Source organism: Budorcas taxicolor, chromosome 1, assembly GCF_023091745.1.
Source record: "Budorcas taxicolor isolate Tak-1 chromosome 1, Takin1.1, whole genome shotgun sequence".
Taxonomy (NCBI): domain Eukaryota; kingdom Metazoa; phylum Chordata; class Mammalia; order Artiodactyla; family Bovidae; genus Budorcas; species Budorcas taxicolor.
Genome location: NC_068910.1, coordinates 391,721 through 412,364, shown reverse-complemented (window position 1 = coordinate 412,364; position 20,644 = coordinate 391,721). Strand labels below are relative to the sequence as shown.

Genomic DNA, 20,644 nt, shown 5'->3' with positions numbered 1-20,644 from the left:
TTGGTAACAGACCACTTCCTTCTGGCCTCCGGGATGCTAGGCAGGGCTCCCTCACCTGTCACGTCAGTGCCAGGAGCACCAGTCTTCTCTGACCGCTTTCAAGTCCTGTCTCTAGTTTTCAGAGACCTCGTGATTGTGAGGGCAGGTGTAGCTTCCCTGGAATCTGCTCGGCATCTGGAAACAGAGCCTTGACTGCATGTCTGCACCCGCCTGGTTCTGCTGAGACCCTGGGGCAGAAAGTGCTCCCCGTGAGCCACTTGCTAGGGGTCCTCCGGTAGTGCAGGCCCCAGTGTTCCAGGTGGGAAGGCGTCTCTGGCCTACAGGCACCAGGGGCCCTGCTGGCCAGCAGCTCATGGATGGTCTGGGTGGGAGCAAGGACCCTCTCTCTGGTCCACAGGGCAAAGTGCTCCTCCTGGGTCAGTGCCCCTGGCTGCCCCACAGTCCTGCTAGGGCAGGTTCCCCCGGTACGCTGCTTTCTCACAGGAAGAAACGAGTCTCTGACCCCCAGGGATGAAGACACTTCTTGGGGCCACGTGTCGGGGGCTACCCCCCAACCTCCAGTGTTGCTGGGGGCTCCCTCTTAATCCGGGCAGCAGGAGCCCGCCTGGGTGGTCATCTGCCATGAGCTTGGGCCTGAGACGCTGTCCCTGGGAGGGCGCGTGCGCACACGGGCCAGCCCGCTGTGGCTCCTCCTCTCAGTCGTCGGCAGCTTGCAATGTATCCAGGGCTCCTGGCTGCCCCTGGCGGGGAGCAGGGGAGGGGAACCTGGCCGTCCCCCTCGGGGGCTCCCTCTCTGCAGGCTGCTATCTGCCTGACAGACAGCTGGGTTCATTTATTTCTGCTTCTATTAATTTTTAATCCCATCTCTGTTGATTTAATTTTTTGAATAAGAAAAATAGCAACATGATTCAAATGTCAAACTACTTATAAAAATATACTCAGAGATGTCCCTCACCCTCCCTGTCTTCCAAGCCCATTCCCACTCCTTGCTTGTAGGTAAAAATCTTGTTAGTTTCTGATTTATCTGAGTTTCTTGATTTATCTGATTTCTGATTTCTTGAGTTTCTTTTTGAAAACTGAGGCGTTTCGAACACCACTGTCGTTTTTCTCATTTCAACAGAGGCTTGATTTTGGGCTCAGAATCTCAGCCAGCAGTTAATCATTCACAGCCCAGCAACTTAAAATCTTCACAATCTGCATGTTTCCCTTTCAAAACCCTTCAGATGCCTCTCGGATCCCATTTAAACCCACTCTCTGCTTTCTGCTCAACTCCTCCATCTGTTGAGTCACTTGCCTGCTTTCCCTCTTTAAATTCTACTGATGCAGGTTTTTTCTGACTTTCCTCATAGTTCTCATTCTTCCTTCCACGGTTAACACATCTGAGAGTCATCTAGAAGAAAAGGCGCTGCCTCAACTGGAGTCTGCTGTGAGACTGTCTCTGTGAAGCGGGTGTGTCTCCCGGGAGGCCTCTCCTGGGGTAGGGTGGTCACAGGACAGGGCGGGAGCACCCTGGACAGCGCTACCCACCCACATGCTCGAGGTCACGTGCTCAAGGTCACGTGCTCACTGTGGGGGGCGGGGAGCGTGCTCAGGGCACCACTGATAGGACGGAAGACCTCCAAAGTGCAATTCCAGGGTCCGGAGGAGACCTGCCGCCTCGCACAGTCCACGGTCCTGACAGTCCGGCTCAGTACCCCCACCAGCCCCAAGCACCGGTTACTACGTCCCCATCGCTGAGCTCCCGGGCCCCTCCCAAGCCCCCCCACCAAGGCCCGCAACATGGCTTCCGGGTCCAGGGCTGGTGGAAACCCGACTGGCAGCACCGTCTACCAGCTTCTCCACCAGCCAACGTGTCCCCGGCACCCATAGGGATGGAGCAGCGTCCAGGTGACGCCGCAGGCTGGGAACCGACAGCCAGGCGCCGCCACCTCGTGTTCACCTAACAGGCACCCGGCGTCCTCGTCGGAGGCCGACAGCACGTGCTCAACGCTTGCCGGCTGTGGCCCTCTGAATAGGAGGCGGGACGGCCTGTGGTGCTCCTGGGAGAACGGCAGGAAGCCAGGCCCACAGGGTCCACGGGGACAGTCCTCCCAGAGGTGGGGCAGGCCGGAACTCCGTGCATCCCAAGGCACCTCACGTAAGATGCGAAGTGCTTTCTTGAGACTCTCACTCAGGTGAATAAGCCAACCTCCCTCTGCTTGAGCTGAGACCTCCGAGACCCCTGCAGACACTCAGGTTTACTCAGAATGGCTCCAAGTAAGATGCCCCCTGGAGCCCTGGTGTCCCTGCAGACCACATGGCCCCATGTGACCCTCGGACAGCGCCGGCCAGCTGCCTGCTGTGGGAGGCAGGAGGCCACATCATCTGGAGGTGGGCCTGAGCTGCTGCTGACAGAGGTGGGGCGGCCTGCCCTCTGCAGGGACCTGCACGGGGCCTGCCATCCACAGACGGCCCTTCCCGCCCCCTCTCTGCTCTGGGTCCTGCAGGGCTGGTGCTGCGACATGTAAGAACAGTGTCCTGACCTGGCACTCACCAGGGCAAATTGACCACGTCGGTGCAAAAGCCAGGGCAGGGGCCGGGGGACAGAGCTGGGCCAGGAGAGGGGAGAGGGACGCACACACCAGGCCCGAGCAGGCGACGTCCAGGGCGGGGCAGGGAGGCACAGGGCAGACGAGGCCGTGAGAACCATGGCCGGGGACAGAGGGCTGGCCACCCAGCCAGGAGACCATCAGGGCCAGTGCCCCTCCCACGGGCGACAGACGAGGACGCAGGGCGCAGAGGAGCAGCAGCTTCCGCCACCAGGACACGCCCCATGCAACAGCTGGATGGGGCGAGGGGACCCAGAGCCGGGAGAGGAGCGAGCCGGGAGACCTGGACCTTTCCTGCGGGGGCGTGCTCACAGGAGACTGTCCGTGCGGGACTCGGGCCCTCCACACGGGGCTGCTGCAGCGGCCTCACACGCCTCCCACACTCGCCGCCACATGCCACACAGGCCGAGCTGTCCTGCACAGTAAACAGCGAGGACACAGGGGTCACGAAGTCCACGCCCCAGAACACGGGGCCGCGTTCTGCGGCTCCCCGGCTTCTCCTGCCCAACGATGCCGAGCACACAGCAGGTCAGACGGCGTCCTCAGGGCAAGAGCCTGACCTTCCCGCCCCCTGGCCCCCGCAACCAACTCCCAGCTACTGGGAGTCCAGAATGACCAGCTGTGGTTCCAATCCCCCTAAACAGGTTTCCACCATCAGTGTCTAAGCTTAAGAGAAGATGGAACAAAAAAGAGGAGCTTGACACAGCCAGTCCCTGAAGCTGTGTGCACACAAGCTGAGAATGTCAAGGTCTGAGCCTTCAATAAACGAGGCAGATTTATATAGAAATACAACAGCAACAGCTTCCGTTACAGAAACAGAGCTGTCCCCAGAAAAGGCATGCCCGGCCCGCACCAGGCCCTCCACCTCCCCCCAGAGCCCCAGCTCCTGTTGTGCGAAGGGCTGGTGTCTAAGCGTCTCCATGGGTCTCCTGGACACTTTCAGTAACTGCCCACGAACGGGCAGGCCCCTCAGCACAAGTAGGGAGTCTGGACGTGACCAAGGACGTGGGGCAGGGGGACGGGATGCTGAGGACACAGCAGAGGAGGGTGGCCCGCCACCCGCAGCCCTCGCACATTGGCGTCCCTGACACCGAGGGTACCAGAGGGCAGCCGTGGAGCAGGCAGCACCCTCCTGCCCCACGGCCAGGCTCCACGGAACAGGCTGCAGTCAAGCCCACGAGACACCTCCAGCCTCGAAGCTGCAGACTGAGACGGAGCCTCCAGGACGCATGGGGGCGGCAGGCAGGGGGGCCTGGCCCTGGGCTCGGGCGCAGGAAGAGCCACACGCTCACCGCCCCCCACCCCACCCCCCGCCACGCCCTCAGGCGTTCGTCTGAAAAACCAGCACGACCAGCAAAACAAGCCCCCAAACAGTGAGCAAGTTACGACTGGCTTTTCGAGGGTCGCTGCGGGCCTGGAAGGACAGGTACTGTGTCTCCGCGTCTCGTTCACTTCAGAGGCCCACCCTCAGGAAAGCAGGATGGGCCGCTGATCGCCGGCCCCAGGAGAATCAGCAACCACATGAGGCTACGGCACGCAAGGCTCCTCCCAGAGCAGACCGCGGGGGCGAGTTCCCTGGACCTGCAGGACCCACCTGCCTCTCCAGGCGCCCCAGCTGCTCCTTGTAGAAGGCGTCGCGGCGTCTCAGCTCCGCCTCCTGGTTCTCCAGCTCCCTGGCCTGTGAGGAGAGCAGAACCCAGTCAGCTGTCGGCGACTTAGGAGCCGAAGCCCACACCGTGCCAGGCCGCCACCTGCCATCCAGGGAGGACCCTGCGGCACCAACACGGGCAAGTATGTTCCCAGCACCGGCCAGGTGCCCACAGGCTCCCCAGGCAAAAGGGTGACCAGACCCCGTGACGACGCAGAGACAGAGGGGCTTCAGCGTGGCCCGAAGCTCAAACCCACGAGGGCGGGCGGGGATCGCGTCTGGGCAGATGGGACCCCCAGGCTCTCGGGATGGAAGCACTGCACACATGCCACCAAATCGCGCCCGATGTCCTCCTCCTGCTGAGCAGAGCCCCTGTGTCTGGGGCCGGGAATCTGAAGGGAGCAGCGTGGGAACCCAGTGTCCTACGTCTGGGGGGCAGCTGCCCTCAGCCTCCTGAGGGAGCAAAGAGGATGGCCGGTGCACATGGCCGAGGGCCTCCCAGGGTCACGGCGGGCTGAGGCCGAGCTACCCGGCCAGGCCCTCCTCACCCTCACCCAGCCGGGGGACCCTCAATAGCCCCCGACCCCCGGCAGGCCTTGGCACGGGGATGCCCCATCAGGCAGGACAGGCACTTGCATCCTGCTTCTTGCGGGGAGGCCGTGTCCCCAGAGCCCTTGGCCCCTCCCGGGTCAGGGACTCCAGCCCACCTCTGCCTGAGAATGGCGAGGGCTGGCCTGGCGCAGGGGCTGCAGAAAGAGCAGCCGACGGCACCCGGACCAGCGGCCACACAGGGACCCAGGCTTGGGGGACACATGACAGAGTCCACAGCGGGCTTGCCGTGGCCCCAGGTCAAAGCAGAACGTGGACAGTACCATGTGACAAGCAGGCCTGAGAAGCGGCCAGGCCGGGGAGGGGCAGGGTCCCCTGGGAAGGGGCGGGGGTGCGGGGAAGGTGCTGGCCTCATGAGGCTCAGATCCCAGCGGACAGGAAACAGACAACTGCAGAGGCCATCTTCTCCCTAAGGGCGCTTCCCAACCGTCTTCTGGGAAGAAGCACGGAATAAAGCGCGCTCTGCCCCGCATGGAAGCAGAGCGTCCCCACTGTGCAGGCCCTGCTCACAGGCCACGGTCCGGAAAGGGCAGGGAAGGGCGGGGATGGTGCGCAGTGCGGTCAGGGGGCAGGGGAGTGCGGTCAGGGTGCAGGAGGGCACGCTCAGTGCGCCTCTCTGCTCCAAACACGTGGAGGGGACAACCACGAGGCCAGGCCGTGTGCACAGCCAAGACACGAACGCCCAGCAGCAGATGGGCACGCAGGCTGGGGAGGCAGGAGCCACAGGCTTGGGCAGGGCTGGGCGGGGGCCAACTTCAGCCCCAGACCCCAGGGCTCCCCCGGAACAAGAAGCTGCTGTGAAAATCCTTAGGATCCCACATCGGCCACGGTTCTCAGTCTGCCTGAACTTGCCTTCAGCCCAGACGCCCAGGCTCCAGGCCCGTGAACCCCAGGCCATACCTGGGCAGCGCGGGACGGGCCTGCACCGGGCCAGGTATAGGCCACCATGAACATGCTCAGAAACGAGACAAGAAAACAGAGAAAGGCAGGCCACAACCAAACCTGCGGCTCAAAGCAAGCCTGCAAACCAAACGCCAAACACGTGAGCAAGTGTAAGCTCAGAAAGGCTGCCAGCCAACCAGCAGCCACTGCAGACTCACGTGATGGGAGGCGGGGCGCCGGGAGGCGGGGCGCCGGGAGGCGGGGCGCCGGGAGGCGGGGCGCCGGGAGGCGGGGCGCCGGGAGGCGGGGCGCCGGGAGGCGGGGCGCCGGGAGGCGGGGCGCCGGGAGGCGGGGCGCCGGGAGGCGGGGCGCCGGGAGGCGGGGCGCCGGGAGGCGGGGCGCCGGGAGGCGGGGCGCCGGGAGGCGGGGCGCCGGGAGGCGGGGCGCCGGGAGGCGGGGCGCCGGGAGGCGGGGCGCCGGGAGGCGGGGCGCCGGGAGGCGGGGCGCCGGGAGGCGGGGCTTCCAAAACTTTTATTACGTGAAAATGTGTTATGTATTAAATAACATTAAATAAACCCAGATATTACAGTAATATTAAAATATATTGAGTAATACAAGTGTATAATACTTTTAAAAGCCAGACAGTCGTCACTGAGCATCGGAGGGTAAACAAAGGGAGATCCTGCTCCGTCCCTGGTGCCCACCTCTGTTCCCCAGGCCCCGACAGCAGGCCACCCCCAAGCACGCACTTCAGTATTTCTCTAACAGATAAGGACTTCTATTTTCCTAAACAGAACCAGCAGCACTGCATACCAAAAAGAAACAATGAATTACTTAACATTATCAAATATTCACCCAGTGTTCAAATTTTCAGTTGATAAAGGAATTTAAACATGTGAGTTTTAAGGTGTTTAAAAAGGTAAATGAACCTCTCATTAAAAAAGAAGAAATTATGAAACAGGCAAGCCTCTACACAGGCAAATATTATAAATTAAAATTCCTTCAAACAAGGAGTCAAATGCCTAAGACAAGCCCCAAGCTGAGGGCAGTAGAGGAAACGGGCTCAGCACAGAGATGAGGGCCCCAGGATGGCGGGACAGGGGCGCTGGGAGACTTGGGGGAGAGTGCAGAGCTGAGCCCAGGGCCCCGTGTCTGCTCAGGATGGGGGCACTGGGGGGCAGCAGAGGAGGAGGGGATGGGGGTGTTCTGAGCAGATGGGGGGGCGGGCGTGGGGGCTGGGGGAGGGGGGCGAGGAGAGAAGAGCCCACGCAAGGGGTCGCGGTCTCTGTGAGGGTCCTCAGGGTCCTGGGGCCCTGCGCTCGGCCCCGGAGTGACCCCCAAACCCTGACACGTAGTGGCGGCTGGGCGGGAGGCGGCAGGCTCCAGGGAGGCCGTGGTCGTGGTCCCGGTCCAGAAACCCCAATTCGCCCACAGACACGGAGCCCACCCACCTGGGGTCACGAGCTGCCTTCTGGGGACAACCCCACAGTGCAGAGCTGAGAAGCCTCGGCCCAGCAGCCTGGCGGGCTCAGGACAGGACTGCGGCCGCGAGAGGCGAGGGCAGGGGCCGTGCTGCGACCAGTGCAGCCTCGTGGGCACTGTGCCGTCACACGTGGTCACTGCTTAAAACCACTCAGCGTGTGACTTGTTATCTGTCAATAATTAATATAAAATGCAAACCAAATAATCTTACCCTTAAAGAAAAAAATTCCACTTTGGATAAAAGAAAAGAAAAAGGAAACCCTACTATATGCCACCCATCAGAGGCCCAGCCCCCAACACCGAGGATCTCACAGAACAAAAGGAAACCTTCACTGATATAAATATATAGTGCAGGGCCCACCGTTCTGATTTGTTTACGCAAAAAGCTCAGCATTCAATCAAAAATTTAAACACACAAACAAAACAATAAAGATGTACCACAAGAGGAAACACTCAACAAAGCCAGCTGCGACAATGGTCCGGATGCTGAAGTTAATGCGGAGGGACTCTAAAATAACCATGATTACCACGCCGGAGAATCCAGCAGGAAAGGGTGGGCACCACAGGGGAAGCGGCAGAGACGTCCCATGGGGAGGCGGGCGCCCCCCTCACCCCCTCACCGAGGCTGCTGGCCCCTGCTGGCCTCAAGACCCTGTCTCTGACCGCGGCCTCTGACCGTCTGGCGTGACGTGTCTGAGTGTGCACGCCCTGATGTCTCCCTAAGCACCGCCCAACCCAGCATGTGGCCTCCAGCTTCCCCGGAAAACGTCAGCAACTTTTCAAAGCCTTCTGTGTCCCTCCTTTCTCTAGCTTTTCTTCCCGAGCATTTGGGTCACCCTACTGTTTGCACCTAACTGTCCCCCACCTGCCAGGCAGCCAGTGTTCAACAACGGGCTCGACGGTTCACAGCAAACGCCCCCAGGGGAAAGGCTGCTTCCACTGGGCAACCTGAGTGACGGCCGATAAGGCTAGCCTCGTGAGTGGGGTCCTCCGGGAAACCCCCAAGCAGGAAAAAGGATGCTGACCTCTGGGGACGGGGCTCTGAAGGATTCCAGTCCTTTCCCAGTCCCTTCTGGGCTTCCCTAGTGGCTCAGATAGTAGAGAATTTGCCTACAATGCTGGAGACCTGGGTTCAATCCCTGGGTTGGATAGATCCCCCAGAGAAGGGAACCGCTACCCACTCCAGAATTCCTGCTTGGAGAATCCCATGGACAGAGCAGTCTGGCGGGCTAGAGTCCACAGGGTCCGAAGAACTCGGACACGACAGAGGGCCTAACACACACAGCCCTCTTCTGCCGAGGCTGCTGGGTTTCACCACGAACACGTGCGCTGGTTTCCAGGTCCCTGCTCAGCTGGGGAGAAAAGGATGGCAACAGCACATTTTGAAATGCCACAAGCCTCGCTGTCCTACTGTGATTCACCATTTTTTCCTGAACGAACACTTCTGGGTGGCTACAAGCTTTTGGTCAATTTTCAGTTCTGAAAAAAACAGGCTCTGAGCATCTTCATTGCTTTTATGGAAAAGAGGGTCTTCAGAGGCCCCTCCTCCACCGTCACTGACACCACCCAAACTATAGAACGGAACCAAAGGGAAATGCGAGAGATTGTGGTTCATTAGCAGACTGTGGACAGAGCAAAGAGCCCATGAACATGGAAATGAGTCATCAGAAATTATTCAGATTCAAACAGAAACAGACAAAGCAGGAGAGACAGAACGAAACAGGCCCCCAAGCTCTGTGGGGCAGCACCAGGCGGCAGAGCACGCGTTCATCGGAGTCCCAGCAGGAGAGAAAGACGGCCAAGAAAACGAAGAGGTGAAGGCCGAGAATCCCCCAAAACTAATTAAACGCCACAGACAGATCTGAGAAGCTCAGGAAATCCCAGGCAGGGCGCTTCTGAGAGTTCTTAAATAATTCCTGGAGCAGCCGAACATTTTTTGAGCATAGACTGTCACAGTCTTTTTTTAAGAAGTAATTTTGAGAATAACTACCAAAAATGTAACCAAAAAAGGCACAAACAAAAAGTCAGTAGAGAAGATAGAACGAAACTCTAAAATATACTGCTTCATCTCCACCATCTCCCTCGAAAAAATCTACAAGAGAGTAGCAACAGAGGAACAAAGGGCAGGTGAAACAAACAAAGCAAGTACCAAACGGCGGACTGAGAGGCACTCACACCGAGGATCACACTGAACACACTTACCCTGTTAGCTTCCTATTGCTACTGCAAGAACTCACCAAACACTCAGTGGCTTAAAACAATACAGACTGGCTCCGTGCAGCTCTGGAGGGCAGAGGGTTCGGGGGTCTCACTCGGCTGAAACTGTGGCGTCAGCAGGGCTGCTTCCTCCTGGCAGCTCCGGGAGGGCCGCTTCCTCACCTTTCCCGGAGCCCAGCGGTCGCCTCTGCTTCTGGGCTCCTGGCCTCACGGTGCCCACACCGCTGAGATACCATCACGTCTCCTCCTCTGCCTCTCCTGTCCCCTCTTTCCTGATGAGGACACTGGGCTCCCCAGGATAATGCAGGGCCCTCTCCTGGTCACATGCCCTTAAGTCAGTCACATCGCACAGCCCCAGTCACCAGGCGAGAGGTCATCATCACAGGCCTGGGGGTCAGGGCACAGACATCTGTGCGGGTCGTTATTCTGCTCACCACACACCCCCACGCAAAGGCAGAACTCCAGCTCTACGTTATTCATAAAAATGATGCAAAAAGGGTTTTAGAAACGGGAAAAGGATACAGGGGCAGACTAAGTATCAGCACGCTGGTGAAGCTGTATTAACATCCGATAAAGGAGAATTCAATACAAAAGACCCAGACACAACATAAAGAAGGCAAGTTCACAGTCATAACAGAGACAGTTAGTCAAGAAGAGATAACGGCTGCAAATGCGCACACACCTAGCAGTTTCTCCCAGTAGCCACGTATGGGTGTGAGAGCTGGACCGTAAAGGCGGCTGCTGCTGCTGCTGCTGCGTCGCTCCAGTCGTGTCCGACTCTGTGCGACCCCACAGACGGCAGCCCACCGGGCTCCCCCGTCCCTGGGATGAGCACCGAAGAATGGACAGCAAGGAGATCGAACCAGTCAATCCTAAAGGTAATCAATCCTGAATATTCATTGGAAGGACTGATGCTGAAGCTGAAAATCTAATACTTTGGAGTCAGAAGAACTGACTCCTTGGAAAAGACCCTGATTCTGGGAAAGATTGAAGGCAGGAGGAGAAAGGGATGACAGAGGATGAGATGGATGGCATCACTGACTCGATGGATGTGAGTTCGAGCAGACTCCAGGAGTTGGTGATGGACAGGGAGGCCTGACAGGCTGCAGTCCATGGGGTCTCGAAGAGTCGGACACGACTGAGCGCCTGAACAATAACAACGCACCTAATAACAGAAACCCCGAAGACGTAAATCAGACCTGACATACCAGAGAACACGGACAAACCCCCATCACAGTCAGAGACGAGCGCCTCTGAAAACACACAGAGCTGAGCCAGCAGGGTGCCTGCAGGGCAGACGGGCTCCGCAGCGGCACAGTAAGAGGAGAGCCAGCCCGGGAATCGCAGGCTGGCTCCCCTGCGCGACCCCGCATGTGACCCACCGCCCCGCCCCCACTGCCTCTCAGCAGCACCCAGACACGGGGCGGAAGGTACGACTTCAGTTACAACAGAGACAGGGATCACAGGTGACTCCTCAGCGACAGGGCTGAGGCAGCAAAAAGCGGTGGCCCTATATAAAAAGACAGCAACTCAAGTGCTTCTCCAACTCATCCAATCATCTGGTGAGGAGGGAGCAAGTAAACCCATTTAACAGACAAGCAAACCGAGGCACAAAGTGATGAAGTCTCCCAGAGCCACCCAGCGAGGACGTGCAGAGATGAGATGCTGCCGTCACGGACTCTCCCCCGGCCCCCAGGACCACACCAGGGAGGCAGAAGCCTCCCCGGCAACAGGCTGCAGGCTTGGCCCGGGGAGCAGTAAGGTGGGGGGAGGCCAGATGTGCTGACCCAAGCCAGCCCAGAGCTCTGAGCAGGACCCTGATACGACCTGACTGATTCATGCTTTAACCCAGCTCCCAGAAGCTGAGCTGGACGGCTGCTGCCCAGGAGGACGGCCTGACCCCTGACCCCTCTCGTCGGGCACACAGCGTCTGCAGTGGCTGTGAGGGGCAGCCCGGAGCCTCACGGAGGAAACCCTTCGGCCTTCAGCTGCACACATCTCATGGAGGAGCGCGGAGAACAGCCCCGCCCGCTCACCCGGGGGCGGCAGCAGGGCAGCGCTGTCCTGGTGTCTGCAGATGGACAGGCTCGAGAGACGGGGCGGGAGGGGGCCACCCGCTGCTCCTCAGGCTGCAGCGCCCGGAGCTCAGAGACCGGCTCACACAGCCCGTGCCTGGGCCGGGGCGCTCGCACGGAACCGGGCCATGGACCGAGGACACAGGCACCGGGTGGAGCTGGCCGCTGGGCGAGGGGCCCACCCCTGTCCAGCCCTGCGGAGGCTCCCGGAGCACCTGCCTGCCAGATGTGAGCTGACAGGTCCTCAGAGGAAAGAGGCAGGGACGCAGCCCCGGACGTGCTGGATGGGCGGCGGGGCCCTGGTCACACCCCGAGCCTGTGCCTGTCCCAAGGCCCTGGAGAGACGCGGGCTCTGGGCAGCGCCGCCCCCACACCATCGGCCCCATGACGGGCGCGACCACAGGGTGTGGGGACTTGGTGGAGCGACCCCAGCGCTGGCGGGGCCTCGGGGGTGCGGGACGGAGGCCGCTCAGCCGGCCACTGAGGCCAGGGAAGGTGCGGGGCGTGCGGGCGTCTGCTCAGAACCCCTGGCCCTGGCAGGTGACGGCTGCGGCACTGAGGGACCCCGGCTCCTGAGCACGCCGCCCCCCCGGGCAGGCCGGGCCCTGGGCTCCGCTCTTCCAGCAGGGCACCTCTTCCCCTGCGCCCCGCCGGCCAGCCGAGCAGACTCACCCAGGCACTGCCTTCCTGGACCCTCTGCCCCTGGGAAACGCACACCCTGGAGGGTGGGGGCAGGGGCGTGCCGTCCCCCGCAGTGGGGTGGGTACCTGGCTCAGGCGCTGATGGCCCCAGCCCTGGACCCGGGCCGGCCTCCCTTCCACCGCCCTGCCCCCCCAGCGGGGCGGGTCTCACGGCCGCGTCAGGCCTGGCTGTCATCACTCCCCTCACGGCCAACCAGACCCCCCACCCCCGCCTGGACGCCCAGCACACCGGCTCCCAAGTATCGCTGTACGCCCTGATTTGTCGATGCCCCTGCAAACATCCACACTTCGCAGGAGGGGCCCGAGCCCCGTCCGTCCAGCAGGGCACCTGGTGGGCAGGCATCAACCACAGGCCCTCGGAACTAAACTGACACGCTCAGGTGATCAGAAGCCCAGCTCAGGCCCCCACAGAAGGCCACAGCCTTCAACAGTCTCCAGGGAGCTGACCCACTTGCTCTCCAGCAAACAGCCCCTCCCCGGGACTGCCCTGTGCACACACGGGGTGCTGGTCGGTTCCCTCTGCTTCCTGGGTCCCCGGGAACAGGATGCAAGTGACCCGCACTGGCGGCCTGACCTGGCGGGGGGCTGGTGTGGGACCAGGTGACCCCAACTGCCGCAGGCCAGAGACGAGGACGAGCCACACAGGGCAGGCCCGGCCGGCGCGGTCTGCGTGCTGGACCTCTGGCTTCCGGGTCACCCCTGTGGGTGGAGCAGCTCGCAGACCCCGCCCTCAGGAGTGTTCCCCGGGACCCAGGGTAGTCCCCGCGTGGGCGGCCGGGGAGACTCGCGGCCCCTGCTGCTCCGCAGGGCCCGGGTCAGAGAGCCACACAGGCCAGAGAGCCGCAACAGGCCAGAGAGCCGCACCAGGCCAGAGAGCCACACAGGCCAGGCCTCGGTCACTCAAGGCTGCCGCTGCTTGGAGCTGCTCAGAGCCAACATGCCGACACCGTCTCGAGCGGTGCAGACCTTCCCCCACAGGAGGGGCCCCCAACCAGGGCCAGCGGGAGGCGCGCCATCCCCTCACAGGAGGGGCCCCCAACCCGGGCCAGCGGGAGGCGTGCCGTCCCAACGGGGGCAGATGCAGCCACAGCACCTGCCGCGTGCAGCCCGACCCCCGGGGGAGCTCCCTGCCCTGGGAGTGAGTGCGGACTGTCAGCCTGCTGAGAGCCGACTGTGTGTGGGCGTGTGCACACGTGTGTGCGTGAGTCGTGGACACTGCCGCCTCCCCTCACTCCCCAGCCCCCCACGCAGGGACTACCCTGGGTCCCGGGGAACACTCCTGAGGGCGGGGTCTGCGAGCTGCTCCACCCACAGGGATGACCCGGAAGCCAGAGGTCCAGCATGCAGACTGCGCCGGCCGGGCCTGCTCTGTGTGGCCTGTCCTCCTCTCTCTGGCCTGCGGCAGGTGGGGTCACCTGGTCCCACACCAGCCCCCCGCCAGGTCAGGCCGCCAGTGCGGGTCACTTGCGTCCTGTTCCTGGGGACCCAGGAAGCAGAGGGAACTGACCAGTGCCCCTCTGGGGACGGGGCACCTCCAGGAGCCTGAGGCCTGCGGTCATCCTGCCCACCTGCCCCTCAGAGGGGCAGCAGGGGAGGCCTGATGCAATAGGGGTGGGCGGGGCCTCAGTGATGGGAGGCAGGGCGTTTCAGGCAGGGACATGGACACTCAGAACTGCCCCCTTGAAGGCCCGTCTCTGCTGGAGCTGGAAGCTGGCAGCAAAGAAGAGGAAGATCCCATGGCCAACGTCCAGCTCACTCAAGAGACAAGGAGGCGGGCCCGGGCCGTAGCCCTGATGGACCCCTCTGAGCAGAGGCTGCAGGCAGGGAGGACACGTCTCCCAGGGGCTGCGAGGGACAGCGAGCGCCCGGCACGGCATCCAGGTGTGTGGGGCAGAGGGTCCCGAGAGGGACGGAGGCAGAGGCTCAGCTCACAGGGGAGCAATCATGGGGCCTGGCTGAAGCTGCCTGCAGGCCTTTCTGGGCAGGGCTCCAGGAGCATGCAGAGGGCCCTGCCAGCCCCACCTGCTACTGGAGCCCCCGGCATCCGGGACACAGGCCACCCACAGCCCATGCGCTGGAACTGCTCCTCAGGGACCAGCCACCCCGACAAGCTGTGCATGAGACGGAAGAGACCCCTCAGAAGGGCCCAGGTCGGAAGCAGAAGTTTAGCCAGGCAGCAAGGACAGAGGCTGCTCCCACCCGAATGACCCTCAGGAATCTCGCCTTAAAGCCATCAGGTGCGATTCAGCACATTAATGGAATAAAGGGGAAAAACATACAGGCATGAACAGATTCAAAAAGGCAACCGACAAAACTCCAGACACACTCATGGTAGAACTGCAACTCAGCCCAGAAACGTGACAGAGAGCACCCAGAAAACCTGCCCTCACATCAGACTCGATGGTGAGACACTGGGCATCCCTCCACACCCACTGCCAAGAGAACAGCTATCCAGACAAAGATGACAACCATCTTTATTCTCAATTGTACTGGAGGTCCAGCCAGTACACAAGGCAAGAAAGTAAATGAAAATTTTTAAAATTCCCATCCTGGAACTTGAAAGGAAAAAGCAGAGCTGCCACGACACTCAGGTGACATGACTGTGCGTAGGAAAAGCTGAGGACACGGCGCTTCAGCAGACAGGCTGACAGCAACACAGTAACAGGTGGGTTCACCAGAGTCACAGGGCACAAGGCCAATATACAAGAGTCAATCATGTTTCTATATATCAGTAATGAAGTTTAAAAATAAACGAAAAAGAAAAGCAATACCATTTTCATTAGCATCCAAAAGTATAAAATACCCAGTAACTTTTTAACATAAATCTAACAGAAAAGATCTGGTATTACTGCACAGAAACCTATGGCATGTTTCTGAGGGGCCTAGACACAGAGACAGGGTGAGAGAGACAGGGAGAGCGGGGAGGAAGACTGGAGACTCGGGACCATTGCGGCTGCAGCTCTCTCCAAAGCAATCTACAGGTGTTAGCCCGACAAGCCGATTCTAACATTGATACAGAAATGCTCACAAAAGCCAGATAATCGTGAAAACAACAAAGCTGGACGACTAACACACAAGGCGATCAGACCCACCACACAGCCACAACAGTAAGGGGCAATGCTGACCCAAGCACAGAAAGCGACCGAACAGAGTCCAGAAACAGCCGCGGCACAGCCGACCGCTGGAGAGGGGTCCTCTTGCAGCCCAAGAGGGACGAACAAGCTTCCAAATAAATACATATCCCTACCTGCACCTTTTAAAGACTTTAATTCACGCTAGATTAGAGGCCTAACGAGAAAGGTTTTTAAAACGTGAAACACAGCATCAGTAGAATCCCTATCAAAGTCTCAGCTGCCTTTTTTCTTCTGTAGAAACATAGAAATATGCCCTAAAATTCACATGGAATCTCAGGGAATCCCAGAGTCAAAAGACAGAGAAAAAGTCAGAGGATTCACACCTCTTGACTTCAGAACTCTCCACAAGCCCAGTGGTAAGACTGTGGTGGTGATATGAAGGCATATAAACCAACTGGAGGAACTCAGAGCCCAGAAATAAAGGGTCATCTTTACAGTCAGCTGATTTCAACAAGGGTGCCAAGTCCACATGATACAGAAGTGACAGTCCCTCAGAGGCACAGGGTGATGCCAACACGGCAGGACATTCACGAGCAAGAGAAGGACGCTGGACTCCTACCTCACACCACACAGGAAAACCTAAATGGAGCAAAGACCCAAATCTAAGAGTTAAAACTTTACCACTCTTAGAAGAAAATGTAAGGGTACACCTTCATGTCTTTTAATTTGGCAACAGATCCTCAGATATGACACCAAAACCACAAACAATCAAAGGAAAAAACAGGTCGGTTGAGCTTCGTCAGAATTTAAAACCTTTTAGTTTCTAAGGACATCACCAAGAAAGTGAAAAGACAGGCACAGAATGTGTGGAAACATCTGCAAATTATTATTTCATAAGGGACTTGTATGCAGAACACAGAAAGAACTCCTACAACTCGAACATACAAAGGGCAAACAATCTGAATAAACTTTTCTTCAAAGTGAAAGTGAAGTCGCTCAGTCTGGGACCCCGTGGACTGTAGCCTACAGGCTCCTCCGTCCATGGGCGTTTCCAGGCAAGAGCACTGGAGCGGGTGCCACTTCCTCCAAAGAACATATACAAACGGCCAATGAGCATATGAAATACAAAGAGCTGCCTCTCACACCCACCAGGGCAGCTTCAGTCCAGAGCTCAGTGACACAGGCCGACCAGGGTACAGCAAGCCACACCCACACGCTGGAGAGGAGCTGAAACGGGAACAGCATGGGAGAGCCCCAGGAGGAGAGAGGAGAGAGTCGCCAACGCGTGTCCAGCAAGAAGCCATTTCTGGATGTTCTTGTAAGCATTATCCAGGGTAGCCAGACTATGGAGACAACCCAAACATCATCAGCTGAAGAGCAGAGAGATAGACAGTGGCCTGTCCACACGGCGGAGCACTGCCCGGCCATGAAGAGGAGACAGCAATCCATGCCTCAGTATCAGTGAACCTTGAACACATTATGCGCGACTCAAGTAGCCAGATGGAAGACCACACGTCACATGATTCTGTTGACACATGTCCAGAACAGGGAGATCACAGACTCAGAAAGTACATCAATGGTTCCTAGGGATGGGGGTTGGGGGAACAGGGCACTACTGCTAATGGTAATGGTTCGGGGGGATGGTGTGAAATGTTCTAGAATCAGTGATGATTACTCCAAAATTCTATGAATACTGTTTGCTAGGAACAATAACCTGCATGCCTTAAAAGGGTGAATTTTATGTGAATTATACCTACAATAAGCTGGCCTTTTTTAAGTGCTTCTAGAAGAAAACAAAAAATGAAACATATCTTCATGACCCAATATAAGCAAAGATGTTCTAGACAGAAAACAAAAAGAAATAAATGCAGAAGGAAAATCTGACAAATGGGACTTAACAAAAGAGATTACTCCGAGAGTGAAGAGGCAGGCCCCAGACTGGGAGGGGAGACGCACGCTATGTCCCTTCAACAAAGGCTGGATTCAAAACGCATAGAGAACGCCTACAGACTGATAGGAAAAGAGAACCCAATTTTTCCCTAAATAGGTGACAAATTTGAAGCGACATTTCACAGAAGAGGCTATTTAAATGGCCAATAAACATTTGAAAAGGTGCTCAGCCTCCATAAGTGGCAGTGAATGCAGACTAGAGCCGCGCTGCACCGCCGAAGAGCCCCAACGGCAGCATCCGGCACTAAGGGATGCGGACAGTTGGTTCACGATGGTCAGTAGCTGGTCTGCTCCTGCGTTCACTCCCAGGTTAATGTTCTGAACTGAGTGCATACGTGCTTTCCAGAATAAAACATCTGACTTTAAAAAAAAACAAAGGTGCATAAGGACCGGAGCCCAGGAGCTCACACGCTGCTGGAGGGCCTGGAGATCCACGCAAGCCGTTAAAAGGACTGGGCGGCAATCCCACTCTGGGTAAAGCACCAGAAACCAGCGCTCACAGCCACAAAGCACAGGTTTGGAAACACTCGCTCCTACGTCACCCATTTGGGACCCAAACTGGAAACAACTGCGTGTCCACACGCGGCCTGGCCGTGAGCAGTGGCCCCTGCAGGCAGGGAGACAGCGCCAGGAGCATGACGGGAGAGCGCAGGGAGCACAGCGCGCTGGGGAGAGAGGCCCCAGGGCGGGAGGGCGGCCCGCGTCCTCTGCGGGCACCGCTGGCCAGGCGGGGTCGAGGGGCCCTCGTGATGCACAGCTGAGCCAGGTCTTCAGCCAGGCATGCTCACACCTGGGCAGAGCCCTGTGCCGACCGGATCCCCACGCCCCTTCCTATGCTGCAGTAAAAGATACACTCACATGAACAGAGTATACATGTATTTAAAGCCCTTGGCCAGCTAAGAAGGTGGCCAGCTCATTAGAATAAGAGCCTCCGGCAGAGGGCGAGCAGCTCCCTGGAGAAGGGGTCCTCGTGGAAACAGGACCGCAGGGCCTCCCGGGCGCTCGCCACCCCAACAACACGGCTGGCGAGGGACAGGGCCGCGATCGGAACCCAGGCCGGCCTCCAAGCTGGCTCCTTCCCCGGAGCCACACGGCCTGCTGTGACAGAGGAAGCCCAGGAGCTGGCCGGGCAGGCGCCTGCCGCTGGCTGGACCCATGGCTCCCGCTCGGTAGGGAGCCCCTCCAGAGTCAGAGCTGGAGCCGGGCCGGAAGCCCCAGGACCACAGCCACGCTCTGGGCCTGAGCTGCAAGCCGGGGCTCCCCGCATGCGGCGCTGGGGCCGCTGGGGCCGTGGGCACACACCCACAGGCAGGCGCTCTCACACACACACGGACACCCCTGTGACGCAGACACCCCAGAAGCCTCGGTCAGGGGCGGCCAGCGTGATCTCAGGCCACTTGGCAGCAAGGGCTGAGGAGCACAGACTGGAATGGCACAGTCAGCGCTGCTGCCCGCAACCGCGAGGCAGGCGACCGCCACGCCCCGCCCGCGCGGCCTCGCCCCAGGAAGGGCCTGCGGCTGAGGGTGTCCTGCTCCCGGTCGCGCCGCTCCAGCCCTGCCGCCCGCTGAAGCTGGAACCGCCCCACACAGCGCAGAGCCTGAGGGACAGGAGAGCCACACGCCGCCCATGGATGAGGGGTCAGGAGTCCAGGACCCGGAACCCAGCTGGTCTGCAGGCACTCTGGGAAAAGCCTGCAGCCCCGCTCCCATTATGACGTGCTGAGGGACTCAGGGCAGGCCAGCCCTGCAGGAAGGGCAGAGCCAGCAGAAACAGACACAGGGACAGATGCCGGAGCTGCCTGGACCACACCAGCAGCTGCAGGCTGACCTGCCAGACCCAACCTTAAAACCCCATCCGGGCACCTGCCCCACCTCCCCAGAGGCCCCGGAGCAGACGCAGCCCTGCGGCTGGCAGCGCAGTCTGCTCTCAGAGCCCTCCCCAGGCCCACAGGTGACGCCAGGCCATCCCGGAGAGTGGGCTCAGAGCCGGGGAGGCGGGGTGCAGGCCAGGCTGCGTCTGCACCACCCCCTGCCCCCCCGCCCCAGCCAACGGGGCTCCAGGCCGTGGCCCGGGCTCGGGCAGCCACAGCCGAGCTGTCGTGTGGGCAGAGGAGAGGCCGTCCTCCTAATCACCGAGGTGTGAAGGCCACCAGGTTGCCATGGTGACTGGTCTCCGAGCTCACCGGGCCCGCACAGACATGCTACCACTTCACGTGCCTCCATTTATTTCCTCTTAGAAAACACACGCAGGGTAGGGGCACACCCGGCGCAGCCAACGAATGTGATGAAAGTCAGGCTGTGGGGTCGAGGGTAGCGGACACTCTGTGAGATCAGTGGGTCTCTGGGGACACGCTCCCTCGGCAGAGCCTGGAGCAGGAGGGGGGCTGGCGTCAAGCCCCAGGGCGCCCATCCGCAGAACAGGAGGGCAGCTCATCCCCAACCCCCGGGACAGAGGGCGTCGTGATGCATGTGAGCAGAGGGGAGAGGGTCCCTGCGCCAGGCCGCCCAGGGCCGTGCACGGGAACCCCGCCCTCGGCCGCCGCCCCCCATAGGTCCACCAACCTGACCCTGCGCCAGGCCCCCAGGCCGTCTGCAGGCGGGGAGGCGAACGTGCCCGGGATGGGCCTGAGCCTGCTGGGCAGCCGCGGCTTGGCCCAGCCTCCCGGCGGTGCTGACCCGGCCCAGCAGGGAAGAGGCACAGACACTGGGGCGCATGGAGCCCCAGCCTGGGGAGTGGCCTTGCCTCATCCGTGGGGCACAGACGAGAGACTGCAGGCCGCCGACAGGACGGAGACCTGGGCCCTGTCTGGTGACTCTCAGCGCCCTGGACGTGGCATTCCAACAGCCGCCCGCGGGGCACAGACGTGAGACTGCAGGCCGCCGACAGGACGGAGACCTGGGCCCTCTCTGGTGACTCTCAGTGCCCTGGACGTGGCATTCCGACAGCCGCCAGGAAAGCTTTTCATTAAAAAAAAACGAACTGAGGAAAATCCATCTGGCAAACCCCCGAGGCAGCAGAAACAGCGAGACTGCTTCCCACGCGCCTTGCACACCCGGCTTTTGCTCATGAGTCCGGCTGGTGAGGGGGCTCGTGGGCCATGAGCTGGCAAGCCAAGGCCAGTCGCCCCCCGTCTGCTGCCCCAGAGCCGTGGGCCCCAGGGCCTCCTGCCTGTGGGCCACTCACCGCTCAGGGAACCAAGCCCCTCCACCTGCCAGACGGGGCAATCCCAACCAGGGAAGCCCACACCTGCTGGGAAAGCACGGGCCTCGCCCTCACCCGGCCAGAGCTAAGGCCCCACCCCCTGCACCCCCCCCCCCCCCCCGATCTGCCGGGACGTGCCGTTCCCGTCCCCCTCTGTGCTCGGCCGCTCTGGAAAAATCTGACGAGACGAGCAACTCTGAGGTGCCCAATACGTGA

The 20,644-nt window shown here is 60.0% G+C and overlaps 1 protein-coding gene across 3 annotated transcripts in view; it reads right to left on the bottom strand.

Annotated features, from left to right (window-relative positions):
- Positions 1 to 20,644, bottom strand: part of CHCHD6 (coiled-coil-helix-coiled-coil-helix domain containing 6) — a 109,052-nt gene that overhangs the window by 22,094 nt on the left and 66,314 nt on the right. For 2 of the 3 annotated variants that reach the window (XM_052646563.1, XM_052646571.1), the window contains exon 5: positions 4,183 to 4,266. The exons of the other annotated variant lie outside the window; for it this stretch is intronic. In XM_052646563.1, the coding sequence (XP_052502523.1) occupies positions 4,183 to 4,266 (84 nt within the window). The remainder of the gene's footprint in view (positions 1 to 4,182; positions 4,267 to 20,644) is intronic. 3 annotated transcript variants of the gene reach the window in all.